The 22,361-nt window shown below is 53.8% G+C and overlaps 1 protein-coding gene across 1 annotated transcript in view; it reads left to right on the top strand.

Moving 5' to 3' along the window:
* Positions 1 to 21,569, top strand: part of SLC9A8 (solute carrier family 9 member A8) — a 71,666-nt gene extending 50,097 nt beyond the window's left edge. The window contains exons 11-16 of the mRNA XM_012189330.5: positions 4,430 to 4,546; positions 7,234 to 7,316; positions 10,183 to 10,294; positions 13,084 to 13,304; positions 15,362 to 15,508; positions 16,761 to 21,569. Coding sequence (XP_012044720.1) covers positions 4,430 to 4,546; positions 7,234 to 7,316; positions 10,183 to 10,294; positions 13,084 to 13,304; positions 15,362 to 15,508; positions 16,761 to 16,868 — 788 coding nt within the window. The 3' untranslated portion in view covers positions 16,869 to 21,569. The remainder of the gene's footprint in view (positions 1 to 4,429; positions 4,547 to 7,233; positions 7,317 to 10,182; positions 10,295 to 13,083; positions 13,305 to 15,361; positions 15,509 to 16,760) is intronic.
* The last annotated feature ends 792 nt before the right edge of the window (positions 21,570 to 22,361 follow it).

A 22,361-nucleotide genomic window follows, 5' to 3' on the forward strand; every position in this document is an offset into this window, starting at 1 on the left:
AGGGAGGCCACAGGAGGCGCCAGGGAAGGCAGGGTCCGCAGCAGATGCTGAGGGACCCAGGTGGGGGGCGGAGGGGAGCTGAACTCGGTCCAGGAAGAGCAGGAAGACGGGCTGGGCCAAGGGGGCAAAGGCCCCGACCCGCACAGGGTTCTTAGACCTGGAAATGAGTTGGGATTCTGTTATACAGGCAGAGCTAAGTGTTGAACGACTTTTTAAAAACCACTGTGCTAGGAGTCCATGCCATATCTGTAATACGACCCTGTTTATTACTTTTTAGAGATGGATAAACTCTACAACAGCGCTATGCAGTAAGAGAGCTGGCAGTCTGCACGTCCAGCTGTTACTAGTAGTTGCCTGTGGGCCGGCGGTGTGAATGGAGAGTCTGCTTTACTGTTTACCTCTGAGTCCAGATGTTACAGTGCAGTATGTTTCTGATTGGGTCGTTAGCAAAACTGGCTAGGGCTTGACTCGGCCGTAGCCTTCGAGAAGCGCAGTGTGTTCGCCCGCAGTAAAGGTCAATGCAGTAGAAATTACACACGGTGCTCTTTCAGCTTCTGCCTCTTGGACTTGAATCCCTGTATTCCTCAATTACAGTCGAAGCCATGGGTTTAACTGAGACTAGAAATGGATTTCCTCCCGCCTCCCTCTCTCCTTCCCTTCTGTGAGGCTGATCATTTGCTGCACTGCGGTCCACTTCCTTAAATGCTGCCTTCTGAAAGAAATGAACATGTCGGAATTCTTCATTCCAGGTCATGTTTTAAGTTCTCAGGTCTTTTATCTCCAGGACAGAGACTGCTGGCACCATCTTCCCCTTCAGTATCTTTGAGCAGCTGCAGTGGGTGAGGGTTTTCTGGGTGGTGACCTCATCCAGGCTTAGAGAGGGTGTGTGAGCTGACCCTGGGGCTTTGGCACCCACTGCTGACCCTGACTCTCCGTCAGCCCCCAGAACTTGGGAGTTCCCCTGACTCCAGACTGGATTGGCATGGGTCATGCATGGCTGGCTGTCCACTCTTTTCTTGGCCAGAGAGCCCATTTCTATATGGTCCAAATTCGGCCCCCAAATGGGGTTTATCTGTTCAGAAAGTTTTAAACATTGGAGTTAGTTGCTGTCATTAAAAGTTGGACGATTTCTGGGGTTTCCTGGAGGTCCGGTGGTTAGGACCCAGTGTTTTCACTGCAGGGGTGTGGGTTTCAATACCTGGTTGGAGAACTAGATCCACAGGCTGTATGGTGCAGCCCAAGAAGGAAGACGCTGGAAGGTTTCCTAAGAAGCAGATTTCTGGCATCTCTCAAAAACCAGAAGGAAAGGAAGACTGGTCGGCACTCGGCCCCCACCCACAGAGCTGCTGTCATCCCTTTGCGGATGGGCCTGTGCCTTCTCTCCACACGTGCCGCACACCCACTTACTGTTTTTATCTTTGTTTTTATTGTCTGGCCCCTGAATTAGGGTTTCCAACCCCTGGCCTAGTGCACCAGACTCATGCGGCCAGCCTGACCCCTTCTGCACTGAGCCTGTCTCCTAGTTTCCCAGGGGGCAGTGGCCTCAGTCCCAAGGGAGCTTCCACATTTCGCTGTCGGATCTGACTTCCTGGAGCCTTGGACTTTCTGCAAAGTGAAAGTATTAGTCGCTCAGTTCAGTTCAGTTGCTCAGTCTTGTCCTACTCTTTGCCACCCCATGAACCGCAGCACGCCAGGCCTCACCTGTCCATCACCAACTGCTGGAGTCTACCCAAACCCATCTCTATTGAGTCGGTGATGCCATCCAACCATCTCATCCTCTGTCGTCCCTTTCTCCTCCTGCCCTCAATCTTTCCCAGCATCAGGGTCTTTTCCAATGAGTCAGCTCTTCACATCAGGTGGCCAAAGTATTGGAGTTTCAGCTTCAACATCAGTCCTTCCAATGAACACCCAGGACTGATCTCCTTTAGGATGGACTGGTTGGATCTCCTTGCAGTCCAAGGGACTCTCAAGAGTCTTCTCCAACACCACAGTCCAAAAGCGTCAGTTCTTTGGCGCTCAGCTTTCTTTATAGTCCAACTCTCACATCCGTACATGACCACTGGAAAACCATAGCCTTGACTAGACAGACCTTTGTTGGCAAAGTAATGTCTCTGCTTTTTGATATGCTGTCGAGGTTGGTCATAACTTTCCTTCCAAGAAGTAAGTGTCTTTTAATTTCATGGCTGCAGTCACCATCTGCAGTGATTTTTGAGCCCCAAAAAGTAAATTGTCACTGTTTCCACTGTTTCCCCATCTATTAGTCGCTCAGTTGTCTCCAACTCTACAATCCCATGGACTGTAGCTCACCAGGCTCCTCTGTCCATGGAATTCTCCAGGCAAGAATACTGGAGTGGGTAGTCATTCCCTTTTCCAGGGGATCTTCCTGATCCATGGATCAGATCTGGGTCTCCTGCACTGCAGGCAGACTCTCTACCATCTGAGCCACCAGGGAAGCCTGAGTCGGGGGCTTTCTGGAGTGGCTATTTAATGTCAGGCCTCCCAAGGGCTGTGACAACCTTTGTCTGTGGGCAGAATGACAATATGGGCAGAAGCCCACTCCTGTCACAATTTACGTGGTTGAGATTCACAGCTTACATGGTTCAGGCTCCTCTGGGGTTGACTTTTCGTTCAGGGTAAGAACCCCCAAGTCTCAGCTTTGCAGTGAATTTGCAATGAACCCTTCTTGAAGCTGGCGAGCGAAACAAAGCCCTTTGAGAGCCCAGACCAGAACCATGTAGCACTGGATTGTGCTGAAGAAAAAGAGGCCCTTGGGAGCAGCTCCACAGAACGGAAGTGAGCTGTGCCATCTGCCTCCCCAGTCCCGCGGCTCTGGGCTGTCCCTCTGTCACCTCACATTGCCTGTGGCGTCCATGGTTTGGGTGCAGAGTCAGGAAGAAGGTCTCCAGGTGGTCGCCTGCAGGAACTTACCAAGAGGAGCAGATGAATCGAGGGGATAGTCAGAGGTTTGAGGTCGTGTTTTATCTAGTGGAGCAGAGGCAGAATGGTTCCTGACTGCCAGAGGCTCGTCGCTGCTCTGAAGTCGCCTGTAAGGAAGTCTGCTGCCCTCTCCTCCTCCTTCTCCAAGCTCATCAGATGTGGCTCATGGGCAACGTTGCTGGAATTTCCCAGCCCGGCCTCCTTTTGGAGCAAAAAGGAAAAAGCAGACAAGAATGTGCTGTTTTCCTAAAAGGGCCAGGGGATTAAATGTTCCAGCTTGTGCTGTCTCTCCGGCCTGTAAATACCTTTTCGATGCCACAAAGAGTGGGGTTTTCCTATATTTTGTAAAGTATCATTTATATATCAGGCTTACCAGTTGAAACATCTCTAGTGCGGTTCCGTGTTTTTCAGTTATTTTTAACTGGAAAGTTAGCTGGTAATCTGTTTCTACAAAATGGCAGAAGTGAGTTTAAGTTTTTGCATATAGACTTTGATTTGGAATTCATGTACCTTGGCAGCTTGTTTTAAGGCTTTGTAAAAATCTCAGCTTCTTTACATGAAATAAAGATCTCTTTGCTGCTGCTTCACCAAGAAAACACGGAGAGGAAACCCTGTGTTAAGTGGCTTCAGCAGTGATTAGGGCAGTGGACAAAAGCTGAAACTCACATGCTAAGAGCACAAGAAAAGTTGCAGATGCTCATGGAGACCATTAAAGAAAAAACACGTCACTTAGAAAAAAAAAGAAAAACATCTTTCTTTTGATATATAAGGTTGACTCATGGTGACTGTGGGAAAACTAAAAATTACAGTGCGACAAGGACTGCCCTGGTAGTCAGTGGTTAAGAATCTGCCTTGCAGTGCGGGAGACCTGGGTTCGATCCCTGATTGGGGAAGTTACATCCCACGTGCCACTAAGCACCTGAGCCCGTGCACCACAAGTACTGAGCCTGCATGATGCACTGACAGTACTAGGGCCACAGCTAAGACCCGATGCAGCCAAATAAATACATGCTTTTTAAAAAATTAAAGTACAGCAATGTAAAAATCCACCCATTCTTTATACCCAGATTCTTATGTCCCCTTTCTGCCCCCAAGAATGATACCTGCCCCCCTTCTATCCACTGATGACGATGATGGCTCACACCTGCTCTGCCCTGGTCTCGTGAGGGGCACTTGACATGGCTTCTCTTCATTACCCTCCTAAGAGTTCCTTGGGCAGGTACTGTTAGTCCCACTGTACAGTAAACACTGAGGCTTGGGGAGGGGAAGAAACTTGACCCAAGGTCACCTAGCTGGTAATGAAGCTGCCAGAGAGCTGGGCCCGTAACATTTCTCTGGGAAGCCTCAGGTATTACTTCGCCTCTTTCCTGAAGCACCTAATGCTAGAGGCCGCGGGGACTGTAGGAAGCATGAGACGGGATTTGCGTGTCACGTGGAGGTGCCTGTCTGCTCTGCTCATGGCTGTGCGCTTCGCCCCTCTGTCCTGCTGCAGGCATCATGGCCATCCTCTTCTCCGGCATCGTGATGTCTCACTACACGCACCACAACCTGTCCCCGGTCACCCAGATCCTCATGCAGCAAACCCTGCGGACCGTGGCCTTCTTGTGCGGTGAGTTCGGCCTCTGCGGTCCCGTGGGGGCCTCCCAGAGCTGCTGTCCTCCCTCTGTTCTAGGAGTCCTTTGAGATCTTCCCTGGCAGAAGAGGCAGCAGAAGCCCTCAGGGCCAGATACCGCACTGCCTTATCTTTCATTAGTTCCTCTGGCTTTCACATTCCATAAAGAGTTCTAATATGTAACAGGTGGAACTTTTGATTCCTGTAACTTTAAAACCAAAAATAATGAGAACTGCTATAATTACGAACATTTGAGACGCGTACATTTACAATATGTGAAAGCGACATTTCCAAAAATCTGTTCCTTGGAACTGAGATTGATGAGTTCAGTGAAAAAAAGACTCCATGGGGCTTCCGCGGTGGTCCAGTGGTTAAGACCCCATGCTTCCACTACACGGGACGAGGTTCGATCCCTGGTCGGGGAAGTTCCACGTGCTTCGAGGTACAGCCAAAAAATGAAAAAAAAAGAGTCTGGGAAATCCTGGGGTAAATAAAGTTTAACAGGGACTTCCCTAGTGGCTCAGTCCACCTTCCAGTGCAGGGGACTTGGGTGAGATCCCTGGTCGAGGAACTAAGATCTTCACGTCGCCCAGCAGCTCAGTCGATACACCGCAACTAGAGAGTTCGTGCACCGCAACTCAGGATCCTGCACGATGCAGTGAGGAGCTCACGTGCCACAGCTGAGACTTGACACAGCCAGAGAAATAAATACATAAATAAGTATTTTGAAAAAATAAGTTTAACAAGTTTCCGAACTGTGAGACTTTCCAGCTAACATGCATTGTGAATTTCTGAGAGAGAGAGCATTTCCCAAAATGTCCCAAGCAGAGCATTTCCCAAAATGTCCCAAGCATTTAAGTGTCTTGAAGGACATGTTGGGCTGATCCTGCATTAGAGGAGGCGGTCAGGGCCACACTGACGTTTCTCTCCAGCAGTCTCAGTGTGGCACCAAACTCTGATGAAACCTGGACCCCCCACCAGCCCCCGCCAAGTTTATACCTGGGAGTGAAGGCCCCCAAGTGACTCCCTTGCTTATCATCGTCAGCACCACCTCTGGCATTTCTATGGGCCGTCTCATATCCAAGCGGTAATTCCACAGTCACGGGCTAGGGGTCAGGGGCAAGCTGTGCAGAGACTTCATTCCACAGACAGGGAGGCTCAGGTCCAATGGCTTGAGCACTGTCTCGTAGCTAAGAAGTGAGTCTGGAAGCTGGTCTGTCCCTTCCTAGCCCAGCGGGTATTGTTTGCACAGCATCTTTCTCGGAAAGTCATGGCCAACAACTCTGAGTCTCACCACAAAGAAATGTAAAGCAAAACATCCGTCAGATTCTATTTTGAACCCATCAGATTTTAAATTTGGTGATTCCCCATTTCTGGCATGAATGTATAGAAAATAGGCCCTGTTGATGGGCATGTACGTTGTTGCCATCTTTTTAGGAGAGTCATTTGCAGCATCAGTCAGAATTTCAGAGGCACACATTCTTTGGACCCAGTGGTTCTACCATCAGGAATTTAGCTTGTGCACAGGGGTGTTTGCAGTTGCTTTTTCTTTGGGGAAGGTCGAGGGAGGTGCGCCCAGGAGTATGGGATCCTAGTTCCCAATCAGGCATGGAACCTGAGCCCCTGCATTTGAAGCATGGAGTCAACCATGGTCTGGCAGGGAAGTCCCTGTTGTAGACTAGAATTTCTGAATACTAGAAATAGAATCAATCTAAATATCCATCACAGATTCATTTTTAACTATGACTTATCCACATAATTGTATTCATGCTACCGGAGAACAGCATTACCTAGATTGGAACGTTTTCTAAATGAGCTGATTTCAAAAGGTGACCAAAATATTTGATAAGAAAAACATTCAAGCAGGAGAAGGATATGTATACTGTCCAGCTTGTAGACTTGTTCGAAAGGGATACACATTTGAAGAAGGAAAAAAAAAGACACCATTGCTAAAATGTTTTAAAACAGCCTTGATGTTTTATGATGTTCAGCTTTTAAAATAGAGTCTTTGTCTCCCTGGCTCCAGCGCTCTTCTGGAGGATGTCACAATCTAAGCAGGGAGCCTAGTGCTACAAATTTATAAGGTGCTTTTTCTTAGGGTACACAAGTGGCTGCTTGTACGGCAAGAGTAAATGTCAGCTTCTCTTGGATTTGTGGAGGGGAGCCAAGAGTTGAAACATATCTCTTCCTGCAAATCCTGCAGGGTGTAAGCCTTCTAAACTTGTGGTGGCATTAAATATGTGAAGTCAGTGGGCTTTGTCCGCTCTAGCAAAGAAGTTGACAAAGGGCCCTTTCACACTGGTCATGTGGTGTCTGCAGCCACTTTGCTCTGAATTTCTGCCAGTTTGCCGCAGTCAGGATCCTTGCGAATCACAGTGTTCAGCAAATGGACAGATTCATATATTTATCCTTGTCCCCGGGTGGGAAAGTATTTATTTGCATGGGTATTTGACAGCTGGCTCATTAAATTAAGAGATTCTGAATAGGAAGCACATGTTGCTTGTTGTGATAGAAAAAAAAATGAGAGACTCAAAGGACAAGCTTGACCAAGATTTTCCAGCAAATAAGCAAAGTGTTACACTGGATTCTGATTGACATCTGAAATGTGTGTTTGCATAGCGAGCCCATCCTGTCTTGGGAGAAAATAGTCGAGGCTGAATGATCCGTTCTTTGGTTTGTTTCAGAAACCTGTGTGTTTGCATTTCTTGGCCTGTCCATTTTTAGTTTCCCTCACAAGTTTGAAATTTCCTTTGTCATCTGGTGCATAGTAAGTATTTTCCTTGTTTTTTATTTAATGACTTATTTGTAGATCAATAACCACATATTGTAGATTCATTTATGTAACTGTTAACTGGTCATAGTCAACAGCTACATAGACAACCTCTGTTGCAAGTTTCTTTTCGTTAAAAAATCATAAACATACAATAAATGGGAAAGGGTGAAATCAAATAAATATCCCAAGAAAAGAATTTTTGCTTGGTTTTTAATTTTACGTGACCTGTTGCATTGTATAGTTGCTAAGTCGTGTCAGACTCTTTGCAACCCCACGGACTGTAGCTTGCCAGGCTCTTCTGTCCATGGAATTTCCCAGGCAAGAACTGGAGTGGGCTGCCATTTCCTTCTCCAGGGGCTTTTTCTGAACCAGGGATCAAAGCTGGGTCTCCTGCATTGGCAGGCGATTCTTTACCATCTGAGCCACCAGGGAAGCCCTGAATTGTTAGTCTTCTTCAGAAATTATCACTTCTTTTGGGTCTTCCCTGATAGCCCAGCGGTTAAGACTGCATGCTCCCACTGCAGGGGGCACGGGTTTGATCCCTGGTTGGGGAACTGAGATCCCACGTGCTGGGGGTGTGGGACACATGTGTGCACACATACACAAATGCCAGTTTTTAATGTTCGATGGCAAAAGCAGACTTCAGAATCGAATGTGTAATTGATTATGACCATGTAAAAGCAGTATCTTAGAAAAAAAATCTGTAAGAAAATACACCAAATATTCACAATGGTTGGCAAACTGGGGATGATTTTCTTTTCACATTTTTTTGGATGATTGTAATGAATATACCAAATTCTTACTATGGTTTCCTTCTAATGTGTCCATTTATAAGAGTGACTTTGGACACTTGTTCAAGGTAAAGATTCCAGGGCCCTTCCGTCCTCTGGAGATTCATCCTGAGGCATCATCATCCCCAGTGATTCTTACCATCAAGTAGACTTGGGAAAGTGTTATAACTGGACAGGAGAGGGGTGCTGGCAGTAGAAAACGAATTAAGATATGCCTTTAAGAGAGGAAAACGGAAGTTTAGTGATTTGAATTAAAATCAGATTTGGGAAACGGGAGAAAAACAAATGTTTCAGCATTTGAAAGAAAGGTCCAGCTCGCTCAGGCATCTGATGAAGTGGCGTGAGTGGGGAGCATTCAGGCCTCTCGCCTCGTGCCCCAGGCCCCTCGCCTGTGGCCCCCTGTGTCTCTGCTCTCTCCGTGTGAACCCAGGGTCCTCCTGCTGAGTCATACTCCCGGCCCAAATTGGGTCTCTGTGTTGTCTTTTAGATCCTGTTAAGATACTTGTAAAGCATACCTTGTTGAGTTACTGTAATTCATCCTGAGTTAACTTTTATTACCAAGTCCACTTAACAAGACACAGCTATTGAGAGGCAGGCTTTTTTTTTTTTTTTAAATCACCGTCACCTACCATGTACAGACCATGAGGCCTTCTTCCTGTTTGGCATATGGGGAACCTGAGGCATAGAGGATAAGGAGCCCGCGGAAGAAAGATGTTTTTCTTTTTGCAGTCTGGGAGCTTCTGCCTTAGTCAGCATGACCTTGTGGCTTTTGTTATTGTTATCTGTCCTCCAGACGCAGGACAAGAGAACAGGAGCCCAAGTCTTTTACAGCAAGTCTGATAGCCTGTAATGTGGTCACTGGGTAGAAGAGGCCAGTTTAGTCACACCTGGAACACAGACCTGGGGGTGGAGGACTCGCCCTCAGAGGGTGAAACAGGGACATGGCGAGCTCAGCCATGGGCCAGGAGGGAAAGAAAAACGAAGGGGGTGCCTGGGATGGTGACTCAGTTTCCCCCCAGCACCTGGTCAGTCTGGCCCTGCCGCCCCTGGAGGCGGCCTGTGCCACTCAGATGGAACACCTTAGGCTCACTCAGCGGTCAAGGGCGTGGGCACAGGGGACTGAGCCAGGCTTGGGGGACCTGGCTCCACCACTTTCTGCCTGTGTCAGCTTGGACCAGTCACTTCATACTTAACCTCTCTGTCTCGGTTTCCTTGTCTCTAAAACAGAGACAGTAATACCTACCTCGTAAGACCTTCGGAAGGATGGAAATTGAACGAGATAATGCATATAAAATGCTTAGAACATTGTCTGGCATATAAGTGTTAGGTGATTGGGGGCAATTAATGTTAACTTGACTTTCCAGGACACACAGTCCAAAGCACCCTCAATTCACGCTGGTTAAAAGGACAAACTTAGACTCCCCATAATATAGCTTATGGCTATATTGTTCTGTTCAAGTTAGTGGTAGTGAGAACCAGGATGAAGAGAAGAAAAGATAATTAATAAGTAGTTCTAAAAAGCCACTTAGATAAGATTTGGACTTAACATAATGCTATATTTTGTTAAAATTGACCTGCCTTTGGAGATGGCTAGGATCTGGCAGGGTGTATGTGACCTCCTGTTAGAACCTACCTGCATATTCCTTGTGCTCAGTGAGCAGCATTTACGGGCATGGGTAGGCCATCTTCCCTCCTTTCCCTGAGGAGTGGGGCCCCGATGGGAGAGGCAGGAACACCTTGTCTGTCTCCCCAGAGCTAGCCCATCCCACAGCCAGGCACCTTCAGAGGAGCCAGGTGGCCCTTAAATGAATTCCTCTTGGTGTTGCTGAAGCCGACATTGATACCTTGTTAGTCCTCTCTTTCTCACAGTAGACACATAACATCCAGAGCTTTAATCCTTGCCACACGTAGAAACTGGCATCCCTGCGTCTCTGCCTAGCACCGAGTTCATGTCTTTGATGACAAAGGGATGCTGCCTTTATCACGGGGGTGTTAGCAGGTGTGTTCACCTCGATAAGTTTGAAGAACCGGAGGTTTCCATGTAAGACTTCGTCTGTTGCTGTTGGCAGGTGCTTGTGCTGTTTGGCAGAGCCGTGAACATTTTCCCCCTCTCCTACCTCCTGAATTTCTTCCGTGATCATAAAATCACCCCGAAGATGATGTTCATCATGTGGTTCAGTGGTAAGTCCAATCTCAAGTGAGCCGTGGAGGAGACCATGTCATTAAGGCACAAACTGGCCTTTTGGAGAGTGGACATAGCTGTCCCCAGAGCCCTTCCAAACTGAGGGGGCCTCATCAGCCCTCAAAATCCACACAAGACCCTTCACTGGCCGAGCCCTTCTCCACAGCGCCACCAGCAGGGGAGTGTGTCTGCTCCACAGATGGGGAGACCCAGATCTAAGGGCAGAGGGCTTGCTGGACATCAAGCAGCCTGGGGGCAGGGCCCCCACCACCCCCTGTTCCGAGGGGCCCCGGGGGGCAGGGCTGGGGTTTGCCCACCCCCCTGTCCCAGGGGCAGCAGCATAGGCTGTGCATGGCGTCGCTCTGCCTGCATGCTGTCCAGGCTGAAGGGACAAGGGGCTCAAATACTTTGAAGTTAACTTTATTATTTATGTATTTATGTTTTGACCACACTGGGTCTTTGTTGCTGCTCACGGGCTTTCTCTAGTTGCGGCGTGAGGGCTTCTCATTATGGTGGTGTCTCTTGTTGCTGAGCACAGGCTTTAGGCCTGGCATGTAGGATCTTCCAGGACCTGGGATCATAACTCAGGTCTCCTGCATTGGCAGGCGGATTCTTAACCACTGAACCACCCAGGAAGTCTAGGAGCTCAAAATTAAAAGGTTAAAGTTCAAACCTTTTTGTACTACAGGCTAGATTTGGATTTTTTTTTTATTCAGTCACTAAGTTCTGATAATTTATTTGACCATTTCAGCCACCATTCAGTCTCATTCTCCTTTAGTAAAGGATGGATAAATAAATCTTTGGCTCCTAAAGCACTGGATCTGTAGACACTTTTTAATTTACTTATTTCTTTGTGGGTTCAGAGTATAGCAATATGCTTTATAGGCTGTTTTCTGTCCAACAGCATATCTGTACATTTTTTGAAGATTTCTTTTTCAAAAGATCTTGTTTAAAGTATGTGTGTGTGTGTGTGTGTGGAGGACATGCAGGTAGTTGTGTATTTATGTGTAGATAGTGAAGGATACTTTTTTCTTAAATCTTTTTTGCCAGTGAGGGGAAAAAAAAATTGTAAGGGAGTTAATTGATCCAAGGTCTTCAAAATCCCCCCATTAAAAAAATCTAAGAAATGTAAGAGGCATTTTCCAGTTATGTGAGCTCTTTGGGGGTAGGGACGGGTGGAGAGAGACCTCTAGGGGATGTGGGGGTGGTTTAAACTGGGAGGCATTCTGGTTCTAGGCATTCTGAGGCCGTCCAGACCTTCTCAGTCTGGGGCTCCTTCCTCCCCAGCCTGTGGTGGCTGAGGCTCCCCGCTTCCCCTCTTCCCTGGGCTCCTTCCTCTCCCAGGGGTCTCCCCTCTTCCTGCACCAGCACCTCAGTTACATTGACCCCCGCCAGGACTCTGTCTCAGACCCGCCTCATCTCTTGAGCCCTCACAAGCCCACCTGTCCTGTGGTCTCAAATTGCCACCCTCCCCAAGCTGGTTCCTCTGACCCGGCCTTTCCTCTGATCCAGACCACAGTGTCTACATCCTCCTTGGGTGTCATGGAGCCCTTGTGAGCTCATTGTCTAGGACTGAACCTACCTTCCTGCCCAGCCTGCTTGTTTACCAGCAGCCCCCTTTCTTCCACAGGAGACAATAACTTGTTTTATAGCAGAGGTGTGGCTCCCTCGGTTTGCTGTGTGCACATGCTGTTCTGTGCCAAGGTGCTTCATCCTCAGCCACCGTCAGGGCAGGCCCTGCCGCGTCTGGTTCCTTGGCCCGGCCTGGGAGGCTGCGGGGACAGGCGGGGCCGGGCTGAGCCCAGGAGCCAGACTCCTGACCACGTGCCCGGCCCACTGGGCATCCTCCGGGCCCTTCCCTGGTCAGCCATACTTTCCCTCTCCTGGGACCTGCTGCTTCCACTCCCCGTGTCTCTCTGAGATCCACCCTTTGCTCCTCTCTGCTGTGTCCCCATGTCAGGTCCAGGCTGCAGCAGCTGGCCCAGATCGTGCTGTGATGCGCCAGCCACCCGTCTGGGTCAGATCCTGTCCCTGTGCTCCGCCCTCCCTCTCCTCCCCGCCCTGCTCCTTAGGGCCCTCACCCTCCCTTGAGTCCTTCTTTGGTGTCTCTGCTCCCAGTCACTGAGGGAGCTCCTGTTCCCTCTCAGGCACCAGGAACTTTCTAGTGAGAACTTGCCACTTCTCAGCGCATTCATGCCCCAGTCCAGCCAGCAGCCTCCTGGGGACCAAAGCAGGAAATCAGGGGGAGGCTCCCCCGCGGTTCCCTGCCCGGAGGCGCAGCATCCCTTGGGCCCAGCAGGCGCTAGATGGCATCCTGGGTTGTTGCCCGTAGGGCACGGGCCCTGGGAGGACATCTCCTTCGCAGCCCCGGGCCCTCTTCCATGTGCCGTGAGCGTGACAGGACCAGCTCTGAGGGCTTCCTGTGGGGCTCTGATGAGGTTGCGCACACGGAGCGCAGCGTCCCCCCCACCCCCCACAGCAGGGAGGGCTCGTCTGTACCAGCGTGAGTGCCAGGCGGGATGAATCCCCACCACGATGCACCTGGCGGCCGGGACAGGACCCCTCACCGGGCCCCGCCGCCCGCCCGCCGTGGGAAGCGGGGGCGGAGGGGAGCGTCTCCCAGGCCCCGTGTTTGTGCCCCATCTCCTGGCTGCCCCGCGCCGCACGGGCTGAGGCTGCGCGCTCCGGTGGGTGCGGGAGAGTGTCCAAGCGGCCGCGGTGCCAGGCTGGACCCAGAGCCCCCGAGAATCATGGCGCCCCCCGACCCTGTCCCTTCCCTGTCGCCCAGGCCTGCGGGGCGCCATCCCCTACGCCCTGAGCCTCCACCTGGACCTGGAGCCCATGGAGAAGCGGCAGCTCATCGGCACCACCACCATTGTCATCGTGCTCTTCACCATCCTGCTGCTGGGCGGCAGCACCATGCCACTCATCCGCCTCGTGGACATCGAGGGCGCCAAGGCGCGCCGCAGGGGCCGCAAGGACGTCAACCTCAGCAAGACCGAGAAGATGGTCAGTGCCGGGCGGGCCAGGTGGCGACGGCGGGGGTGGGAACGCGGGGGCGAGACACGCTCTCAGGGTGCACGTGCGCGCATGGCACACACACACTCGAGCTGTGTACACATCAGCTTCCCAAGCCAAGGAGGAGGTTGGACTCAGGGTCTGAAACCTGGCTCTTTGGGGTGGATTGTCTGCCAGCCTCATGGAAACCCCGCAGGTGGTGATGTGTAGGTTGCAGCCAGACGTGAACCCCGTCTCAGGGCCTCCCAGTAGCGCCCCCCCTCCACCCCTGCCAGTAACCACCCCACCCCCTCGGCCAGGACTGGAGGGTGGTTGCAAGGTCACTAAATGACAAAATCACCTCACTCCCCAGCATTTAGTAGAGCCTCCTGTTGGGGCGTGAGAAGAGAAAGGCTCTCACAGTGGTTGGGAGGATCAGATGAGCAGGCACTCTGCCCAGGACAGGAGAGGTCCTGATTTGGGGCTGGGGGTGCTCAGGGCAAATTGCAATGAGCCCAAGGCCCCCGGACCCCTGCTCGCCCCTGCCTCCTCCAAGCCCCTGTGCCTGGAATCACTGAGGTGGTGTCTCTCCTGCCTGTGTTTCCCTCAGCCTGGGTGCAGAGCCCTGGTGCGGGGTTTGGGGGGAGTTGGGCCTTCCTGCACCGCCCTCTGCTCTGCACACACATTTCCAGAAACGCAGCATTTTCTAGTTCGCTTATCCCAGGCCGTCAGTAACTTGACTTAGTCATGGAAGGCACAGAAGTCCTCAGCCAGAAGATGGGGAAACGATGTGCCCACTTGCCACTTAACAAAAGTCCAGTCCAGTCTGGGGGAACCTTGGTCTCCAGGCTCTGCCCAGGGCCTCTACAGCCAGGGCTGTGCCCGGCAGCACCTTCAGGTGACCTCGGGCTCGTGAGTGCCCCGCGCTCTCAGCAGCCCTTCGCCCCCACCCCCTCCACCACTGTCTTGTCTGCTTTTAACCAAAGCCTACGTGTAGGTTCTCAGACCTTTCAGCGGGGGTCATAATTGGTGGAGGGCTCCAGGGTCTTGCGGGTCTGGGGCGGGGGCCCAAAGAATTTGCATTTCTAACCCATTGCTAGGAACTGCAGCCGCATTTGGCCAAGCCCAGCTCAAATAGAACCAGGATGTGTGCTCAGAGGGGAAGCAGCTGTCTCGAGGGGCTTGTTTCCTGCGGTGCCTATGCTTTGCTTGGCCTGCCTCGAGTCTCCCTGATAACCTGCAGGAAGCAGGTGGTCACCATTCGTGAGCCCCACTTTGCAGATGAGAGCACTGAGGCACACATAGACTAGAGCACAGCTGAGGTCCCACAGACTCTTAACCACACTTGCCACCGCAAGTCTTCAAGGTGGGGGTTCCTGGACCAGCCGCATCAGCGGGAGCTCATTAGAAATGCAAACTCTTGGGTCCCGTCCTAGCCCTGCTGAGTCAGGAGCTGCAGGAGGGCCTAGTGGGCGCTGTGTTCTAGGCTGCCGAAGTTCCAGGCGACTCTGGCGGTGGCCCCAGTGTGAGAAGCACTGCGCCCTCCCTCTCTCCCACCTCCTATGCCTGGGGGGCACTGTGCTTGGGGGCAACGGTGCAAAACTGCCTTTGGTGGCCCCTGCAGAGGGTCGGTGGTCCTGCGCCTCCCTCTCCAGGTCCAATCAGGATTGTTCCTTCTGCCCTCTCTCCACTTGACCAGCAAACTCCCCACAGTGGGCCACTGCAGGCAAAAAGCAACAAAAGCCACCTCCTTGTTCAGTTCACTGGTACAGAGACAGCCCAGAACGGCTCCCTGTCCTGACTGCACACGGCAAGCAGCCAGAGAACTTACAGGCTGAGCCCCAGCCCCGAGCTGCCGACTTAGTCACCATCTGACTTCCCCGGGTGTCCACCGTGTTCCTGCACACCTTCCCGCCGCCCTTCGCGCTCCCAGGAGGCCCATGGCTGCTGCAGTTAGGGCTGGAGGCCCAGGGGTCCGGGGCGCAGGCCTGCGAGCTAGGCTGGGTGGTGTGCGGGCTTCCCAGCAGGGTCAGCTGACGCCTCCTGGGCTGCCTCCGCTCCCCCCGCAGGGCAACACCGTTGAGTCGGAGCACTTGTCGGAGCTCACAGAGGAGGAGTACGAGGCCCACTACATCAGACGGCAGGACCTCAAAGGTTTCCTGTGGCTGGACGCCAAGTACCTGAACCCTTTCTTCACGCGGCGGCTGACCCAGGAGGTGGGACGCAGGCCAGGGACGGGAGCAGGGTGGGCAAGAAGGCTGGGTGGGTTGGGGGTGTCCTCCCACTCAGCTTTTTCTCCTTCCCAGGCTTGAGGGCTGGATAGGCTTGTGGGGCTGGGCATCTGCTGTCTCTCCTCTGCTGCCTTACTTAGTGCTAGTTTAATAATAATAGGCTTGTTGACAGTTTGGTTTCCCTGGATGATAGATTTGGTATATTGATCAGCTTCCGAACCTGGCTGAGGAATCTCAGCCCTGCCGTGGCCCGAGGCTCAGGGCTCCCGCACCATCCACCCCTCCGGGCACCACTGGCCTCTGGGTGACCGGGAGTGATGCCCGTTTGGGCCAGCTTGGGTCTGCTCTGCTGAAACGGTCACCTGCCCGTGCAGGCCGGGGCTGGGGTTGCCCCTGCGGCGGCTCCGCTCTGGTACTGAGCCCTGCCTTCCTCCTGCAGCGTCAGGGTGCCTTCAGCACGTGAGCGCTCAGTGGGAGCCAGGCGTTCTCCATGATGGCGTCATTTCCGGGAGCGCGGTGCGCGGGTGGTGGGCTGCCCCACCAGCCCACGCGGCAGACACAGTGAGCTGTCTCACTTGATAGCCAGGGAGGCTGAGGCCCAGAAAGGTGGAGTCCCCGTCCTAGGGTCACACAGCCAGTGCGGGGCAGAGCTGAGAGCAGAGCCCAGGTGTCTGATTGCGGAGGCCAGGGTTTTTTTTTTAACATCGCGCCATCCTGCCGCCTCCTCCTGTTATGAGTGAGACCCTTAACCTCCTGCCCACAGAGAAAAATCTCAGCCTGCCCTTAGTCAGTTAACACTTTGAAGTTGCCCGTGCGTCCTGCCTGCCGTCTCCTCCCACAAGGCACAAAGCAGCTGTCCCTCCCTGCCTTGCCCCTGAGCCTGACCCTGACCCACTGACAAGGGCTTGCCCTGAGCCTGACCCTGACCCACTGACAAGGGCTTGCCCTGAGCCTGACCCTGACCCACTGACAAGGGCTTGCCCCTGAGCCTGACCCTGACCCACTGACAAGGGCTTGCCCCTGAGCCTGAGCCTGACCCTGACCCACTGACAAGGGCTTGCCCTGAGCCTGACCCTGACCCACTGACAAGGGCTTGCCCCTGAGCCTGAGCCTGAGCCTGACCCACTGACAAGGGCTTGCCCCTGAGCCTGAGCCTGACCCACTGACAAGGGCTTGCCCCTGAGCCTGAGCCTGAGCCTGACCCACTGACAAGGGCTTGCCCCGTCTCCCGCCCCAGGATCTCCACCACGGGCGCATCCAGATGAAAACGCTGACGAACAAGTGGTATGAAGAGGTGCGCCAGGGCCCCTCGGGCTCGGAGGACGACGAGCAGGAGCTGCTGTGACCGAGTGATGCCCAGGACGCCCGGGACGGACCCCCACAAGGCGCGCGCACGGGCAGCTCTCCGCTCTTCAGGGCGGACAGAAGGAGGGTGACACCCGGGCCAGGGTCGTCCCAGCCCAGGACTCCGCAGACCCTGGGGGCCGGCCGGCTGCCCTGCAGTGCCCCCTCCCCGCTCCTTACTGGGCCTGACCGCAGACCGGAGGGCCCGCGTGCAGGTAGATCTTTGCTGCTGAGGTGCCCGAGAGCGCGGTGCGCAGTCGCCGCGGTCCCTGGCCGCTGCCTTCATCACGGAGCCCTTCTCTGCCGGGTGGGCGTCGGGACCCACGGGGCCGCAAGCCGGCCGCCACTTGCCTGCTCCTCATCACGGTGCCGCTGGCTTCCTCAGCAGCAGTTCTCATCCAAGCGGCAGGCTCAGGACCCTCGGACCCTCGCCCACCCCTTCGTGATGTTGCTTGAGCTCCGTGAGAAAGAGAAACCAAGAGGCCTTTTTTGTTTTACCTCCGACTGGCACCTCACAGGCTGTCTCCCCGGGCGGCAGGCGGCTCCCGCCTTCTCTGGGAATGCTGTGAATGTTTACACTGGAACCGCGCGGGCGCAGCCCCTGGAGCCCTGTTGGAAGCTGCAGCCCTGGTTTGGGGGGGTGAGTGAGCCTCTCTGCGGGGTCAGAGCGCCCTCTGGAGGGGAAACCTGGAGGCGCGGGGTTTATGCGGGCTAGCAAGCAGCTGCTGTCTGAATTGAGTTTAAATTCATGCTCTTTGACGGAGCAGTGAGAGCCTAGCAGTACCTCCCTTACCTGATTCCTCATTCAGTGGTCGTTGTTTGCCCAGGCCCCTTTCCCTGGGCTCCGCCCGCCGTTCACCCGCTGCGCCGTCAGCTCATCAGCATCTCTTCTTTCCTGCTCCCTGTTCTCTGCCGTCTTGGGTCCTCCCTGCAGCCCCTCCCGGGACTCCCGTAGCCGGGAGCTGGGTACATCCGCTCCTCACCCGGACTTACTCGGCCCTTCCACGTGCTCGCTCGCTCGCTCTCACACACACAGAACCGTGGTCCAGTTCCTGGGCCATCTCAAGGGGTGAGCTGCCCATCATGACCAGATGACTGGAGTTACTGACTTGGCGGCGTCCACTCGCCTCACCGGCCCTTGAACACTTCTCTCTACCTGCTTGCTCTGTGCATCCCCAGGCCAACGGCAATTTCTGTATGTGGCTCAGGGTCCCAGCTGGAGCCTCGGAACTCGGCACCCCCTGGGGTGGTGTAATTCATCACGAGCCCATCCCTGGCTCTGCTGGGGACCCGGTGGGCTGGCGTGGATCTTGGGCTGGCAGCAGAGCTGTCTCCATCTTTTCCGCCCCAGGCAGGGTGGCTCAGGGTGTGAGGAGGGACGGACCTCAGGGCCTTTAAGGACTCACGTGCCCTGCGTGCAAGGCCGGACCCCTGCCTTCACCCCTTCCCTTTCCCCAAAGTATAGGTGTGAAGCCAGGCAGGCAGCCCGTGGCTTCCTTTTTGTGCATGAAAAGTAAATCTGTACTTGATTGCTAAAAGGTGACCACTTCCTTTTGTCACGTCCCACGTTAACCTCATAATTTGAGCCAAATAGGATGATTTTACTTCACCTAATCTCCCCACTGGAAGATTAATGCCAGGCTTGATTCTGGTCTCCATCATTTCCGGTTTCTTTTTAGTGGAAAACTAAAAGATCAAGCGGAGGAGACCTTTGTCCATTCGTAGGGTTGGGGGAGGGCAGCAGGGCTCAGAGACCGGATTGTCCTCTCATTCTTCAGTTCATCAGTAACTTGCTCCCCCCACCCGCCTTGAAATTCAGTCAGATCTTAAGGTGTAGGTTACATTGTAAATTCAATAGCCTGCCAGAAAATATTTTTTGGCTGTGAGTTCATAGATAATGGAAATAGGTTCTTCTCAGTTCATTGTGCCCTTGTCACCAGGTCTCACCTGGCCTCCCAGTTGTAGCTGAGACCTGAGAAGGACGTTAAGTAGAGAAGCACGTGAGGGGCTTGGTGGAAGGTCTCTGGGGTTTGGCTGTGTGGAGGTGCTTGCCGAGGAACCTTTCCTAGTCTGGTCGGCACCAGCCTGGGCCTTCCGTGAGCCTCTGCTGCCCTCTGCTGGCCGAGTCGAGGTTTTGCAGTGTGGGAGAGCAGCCCGCCAGGATGCAGGGAACCCGTGTTCCTCAGCTGCTGCCCGTTCACCTTTGCATAGGCCAGAGCCGGTGGAGAGGTTTTTCTGGTGGACTTCTTTCAGCTGTCATTGCCTGAGAATCAAAAACTGTTGTCTACCTTTACCGTTCCTGGGGCTTCCCTGGTGGCTCAGCTGGTAACGAATCCACCTGCAATGGGGGAGACCTGGGTTCGATCCCTGGGTTGGGAAGATCTGTTGGAGAGAGGAACAGGCTACCCACTCCAGTATTCTGGCCTGGAGAATTCCATGGACTGTATGTATAGTATAGTCCATGGGGTCGAAAAGAGTCAGACACAACTGAGCGACTTTGACTTTGTCTTTCCCGTTCCTAATAGTCTGTTGTTTGGGGCAGTAAATGCCTAGAAGATTTTTTTAAAGCCCAGCATAACTATAACTTCCTACCTACTTCCTTTCAGGTCCAGGCCATGGGACAGGAGATCTATAGGACACAGAGAAGGTAATGACTTTAGAGAGAGGTGAGGGCTGCAGTGCGTGAGTGCCTCTGGGGAAGGTAGTCCGCCAGTGAGCTCTGAGGACAGGCTGTCTTGGGGAGTCCTGCAGCAGTAAGCCCACACCCGAAGGCCCCTTGAGCAGCCCTGTGGTTGTAGGACCCCTGGGAACAACCGTACTTGGAGGTTTGGGGCGTGAGGCCTTCCAGGGGAAGAAGCTGGCTTTTCCTGGGCCCCCAGAGGTCAAGTTTGGGCTGGGCTGGCGCAAAGCCAGGCGGAAGGTGGCTCAGTCCCGTCATCTGGGGCTCAGACCCTCGGCCCAGGGACCGGCCAAAGGGCCCCCCACCCCCAGGCAAGCCACCTCTTCAGACTAGGGTGCTGGTGGGGCCCTGGCAGCCCCTGCCCCCGCCGCCCCCCGCCAGGTCGACCTCATTTGCCTGCAGACTCCTTGTGTGCAGTGGCAAGTGGAAAAATCGCTGAGTGGGGCGCCTTTTCCTTGCAGCCTGCGTCAGAGGTGGCCTTGTGGGGTCTCAGGTCCACACGCCCCCAGGGGCCCACACATTTGGCAGAGCCCAAAGCGGGCAGGCCACAGTCAGGATCGTTCTGCTTTATTGAGAAGAGCCAGGGTGGGGTGGGCTGGGGGCGGTGCAAGGCACAGGCCTGGCTGAGGGTGGGTCTGGCCTTGGAGCTGGTCCCCAAGTCTGGCGTGAGGAGGACTCTCAGCAGTGGCTGGCCGTCAGTTAGACTTTAAATGCCAAAAAGAGCACCTTCTCGGCTTCCCTGTTCACTGGCTCCAGGACGCAGACATGTGTGTCTCCTGCTGGGTGGTGGGTAGGAAACCAAATCTGAAAGGTTCCCGATGGAGCAGCCAGGATTATTAAACAGCTGTTGTACCGGGAGCCCGGTCTCCAAAGCCCCAGACAATATGTGTCAAATGGAAACACCGCAGTCAGAGCGAAGGCTGAGGAGGAACAGGCAGCTCCCTGCTGCTCAGGCTCCCGCCGTCTCTCTCACAAGTGGAGCCAGACCTGTAGGGACTTCCACCGTCTTGCCCTGTGCGACAGGCGAAGGCAGACTTTCTAATGGCCCCGGCCCACCCCACGTCACCGATGCTCACCCCAGATGACATGGTCCCTAATCCTGGCGGGAAACAGAACGCGTGGTGCTTCCTACCCAGAAGCAGGACTTCTCCCAGCTGCTCTGCGGGAGCGTCCCGGCTTCTGGGGGAGAAAGCTGAGTGGTTGGAAAACAGCCACGGGCCCCTGAGTCCTCGGGGCTGATGGGGAGCGTGCAGCTTGGTGGTTGGAAGGGAAAGGCTGCCTGCCGGCGCTGCGGGCCCGTCCAAAGAGCTGGCCAGCCACGCGTGAGAGCAGCTTCTCTGGGCCCAGCCCTGCTTTGTGGAGCTGAGAAGGCGCCTTACTCGCTGGGCCTCCTCGAGGTGTGTGGCTGTGTGTGTGAACGTGTGTGTTAACGTGTGTGTGCTCAGCCATGTCCGATTCTTTGCCACCCCATGGACTGTAGCCTCCAGGGTTCCTCTGTCCATGGAATTTCCCACGCAAGAATGCTGGAGTGGGGTGCCATTTCCTCCTCCAGGGGATCTTCCCACCCATGGGTCAAACCTGCGTCTCATGAGTCTCCTACGTTTGCCAGGCGGATTCTTTGCCACTGCGCCACCTGGGAATGTAGAACGTTTTCTCCAGTACAGCTCCTGCAAAACTTGGTGTGTTCAAGGTTAATCAGAATCTTGTATTTTTTTGAGTGGTTTTCTTTGTAAAAATGAAGGATTTTTAAAGCACTCTGTTTTGCTAGGACCGTGGGGAGGCCAGCCTTGTTCCTCTGTCCTCCCCCAGGCACTCCCTGTCCTGGTCTCTGAGGAATGATTTGCTGCTCTTGGTGGGGCTGCGGGTTGGGGAGGGGGAGTCAGAGGTGGAGGGGCCTGCGGCTGCTGCGCTGGAGCCACTGCCTCGTCTCATTGGGCTCTTTAAGAGTTTAGAAGTAGATGGAAAACAGTAATGTCACTGGATGCTTCTTTAGAAATAAAGACAAAAGCTGCTGAACCTGAACCACTGTCTGTGTTTGTGTTCCGTGGCTTTGCAAAGGCAGGGGTCGTGCGTCCCTAGGCCCAGCTCTGCCGATGTGGCTCGGCTCTCTAGGCCAGAGGTGGGTGCAGAACGTGGGGGGTGATGGGCAGGAGCATGGGCTCTGGGGGCCCAATTCCTGCCTCTGTCTCTGTGGGGCTGCACCCCACCGGCCAACGAGCCTTGAGACCATCGCCCAGAGGCAGCAGCAGAGACACCAATGGTTTGCTGTGTGTGTGGGTCGCTCAGTCGTGTCCGATTCTTTGTGATCCCATGGCCTGTAGCCCACCAGGCTCCTCTGTCCATGGGGTTCTCCAGGCAAGAACACTGGAGTGGGTTGCCTATCCCTTCTCAAGAAGATCTTCCCAACCCAGGGATCGAACCCAGGTCTCCCACACTGCAGGCGGATTCTTTACCGTCTGAGCCACCAGGGAAGGTGTAATGGTTTGGCAGATGGAGGGATTGTACACAAGGGGTCGATACACAAGGTGGAGCGATACCCTACCGTATATATGGCAGCTGGTGGGCAGAACACAGCAGCGGCCTTCAGTACCCCAGGGAGGAGGCGGCTACCTTTTATAGGTGGGGGCGGGGTGGGGATTGATGACAGGTGGGCTCAGTTACCAGGATCTGATTAAGCCCTGTAACTAAGAGAACTGGACAGTCATGTGAGGGAAGCAGGGGCTGGTCGAACAGGAGATGTACCCAGAGCAAGAGAGCAACCATCTTGAGTGGCCTAAGCATAGAGTCTCTCTGTGGGAAGGGCTCAGGCCACGC

This window comes from Ovis aries, chromosome 13 (genome assembly GCF_016772045.2).
Source record: "Ovis aries strain OAR_USU_Benz2616 breed Rambouillet chromosome 13, ARS-UI_Ramb_v3.0, whole genome shotgun sequence".
NCBI lineage: Eukaryota > Metazoa > Chordata > Mammalia > Artiodactyla > Bovidae > Ovis > Ovis aries.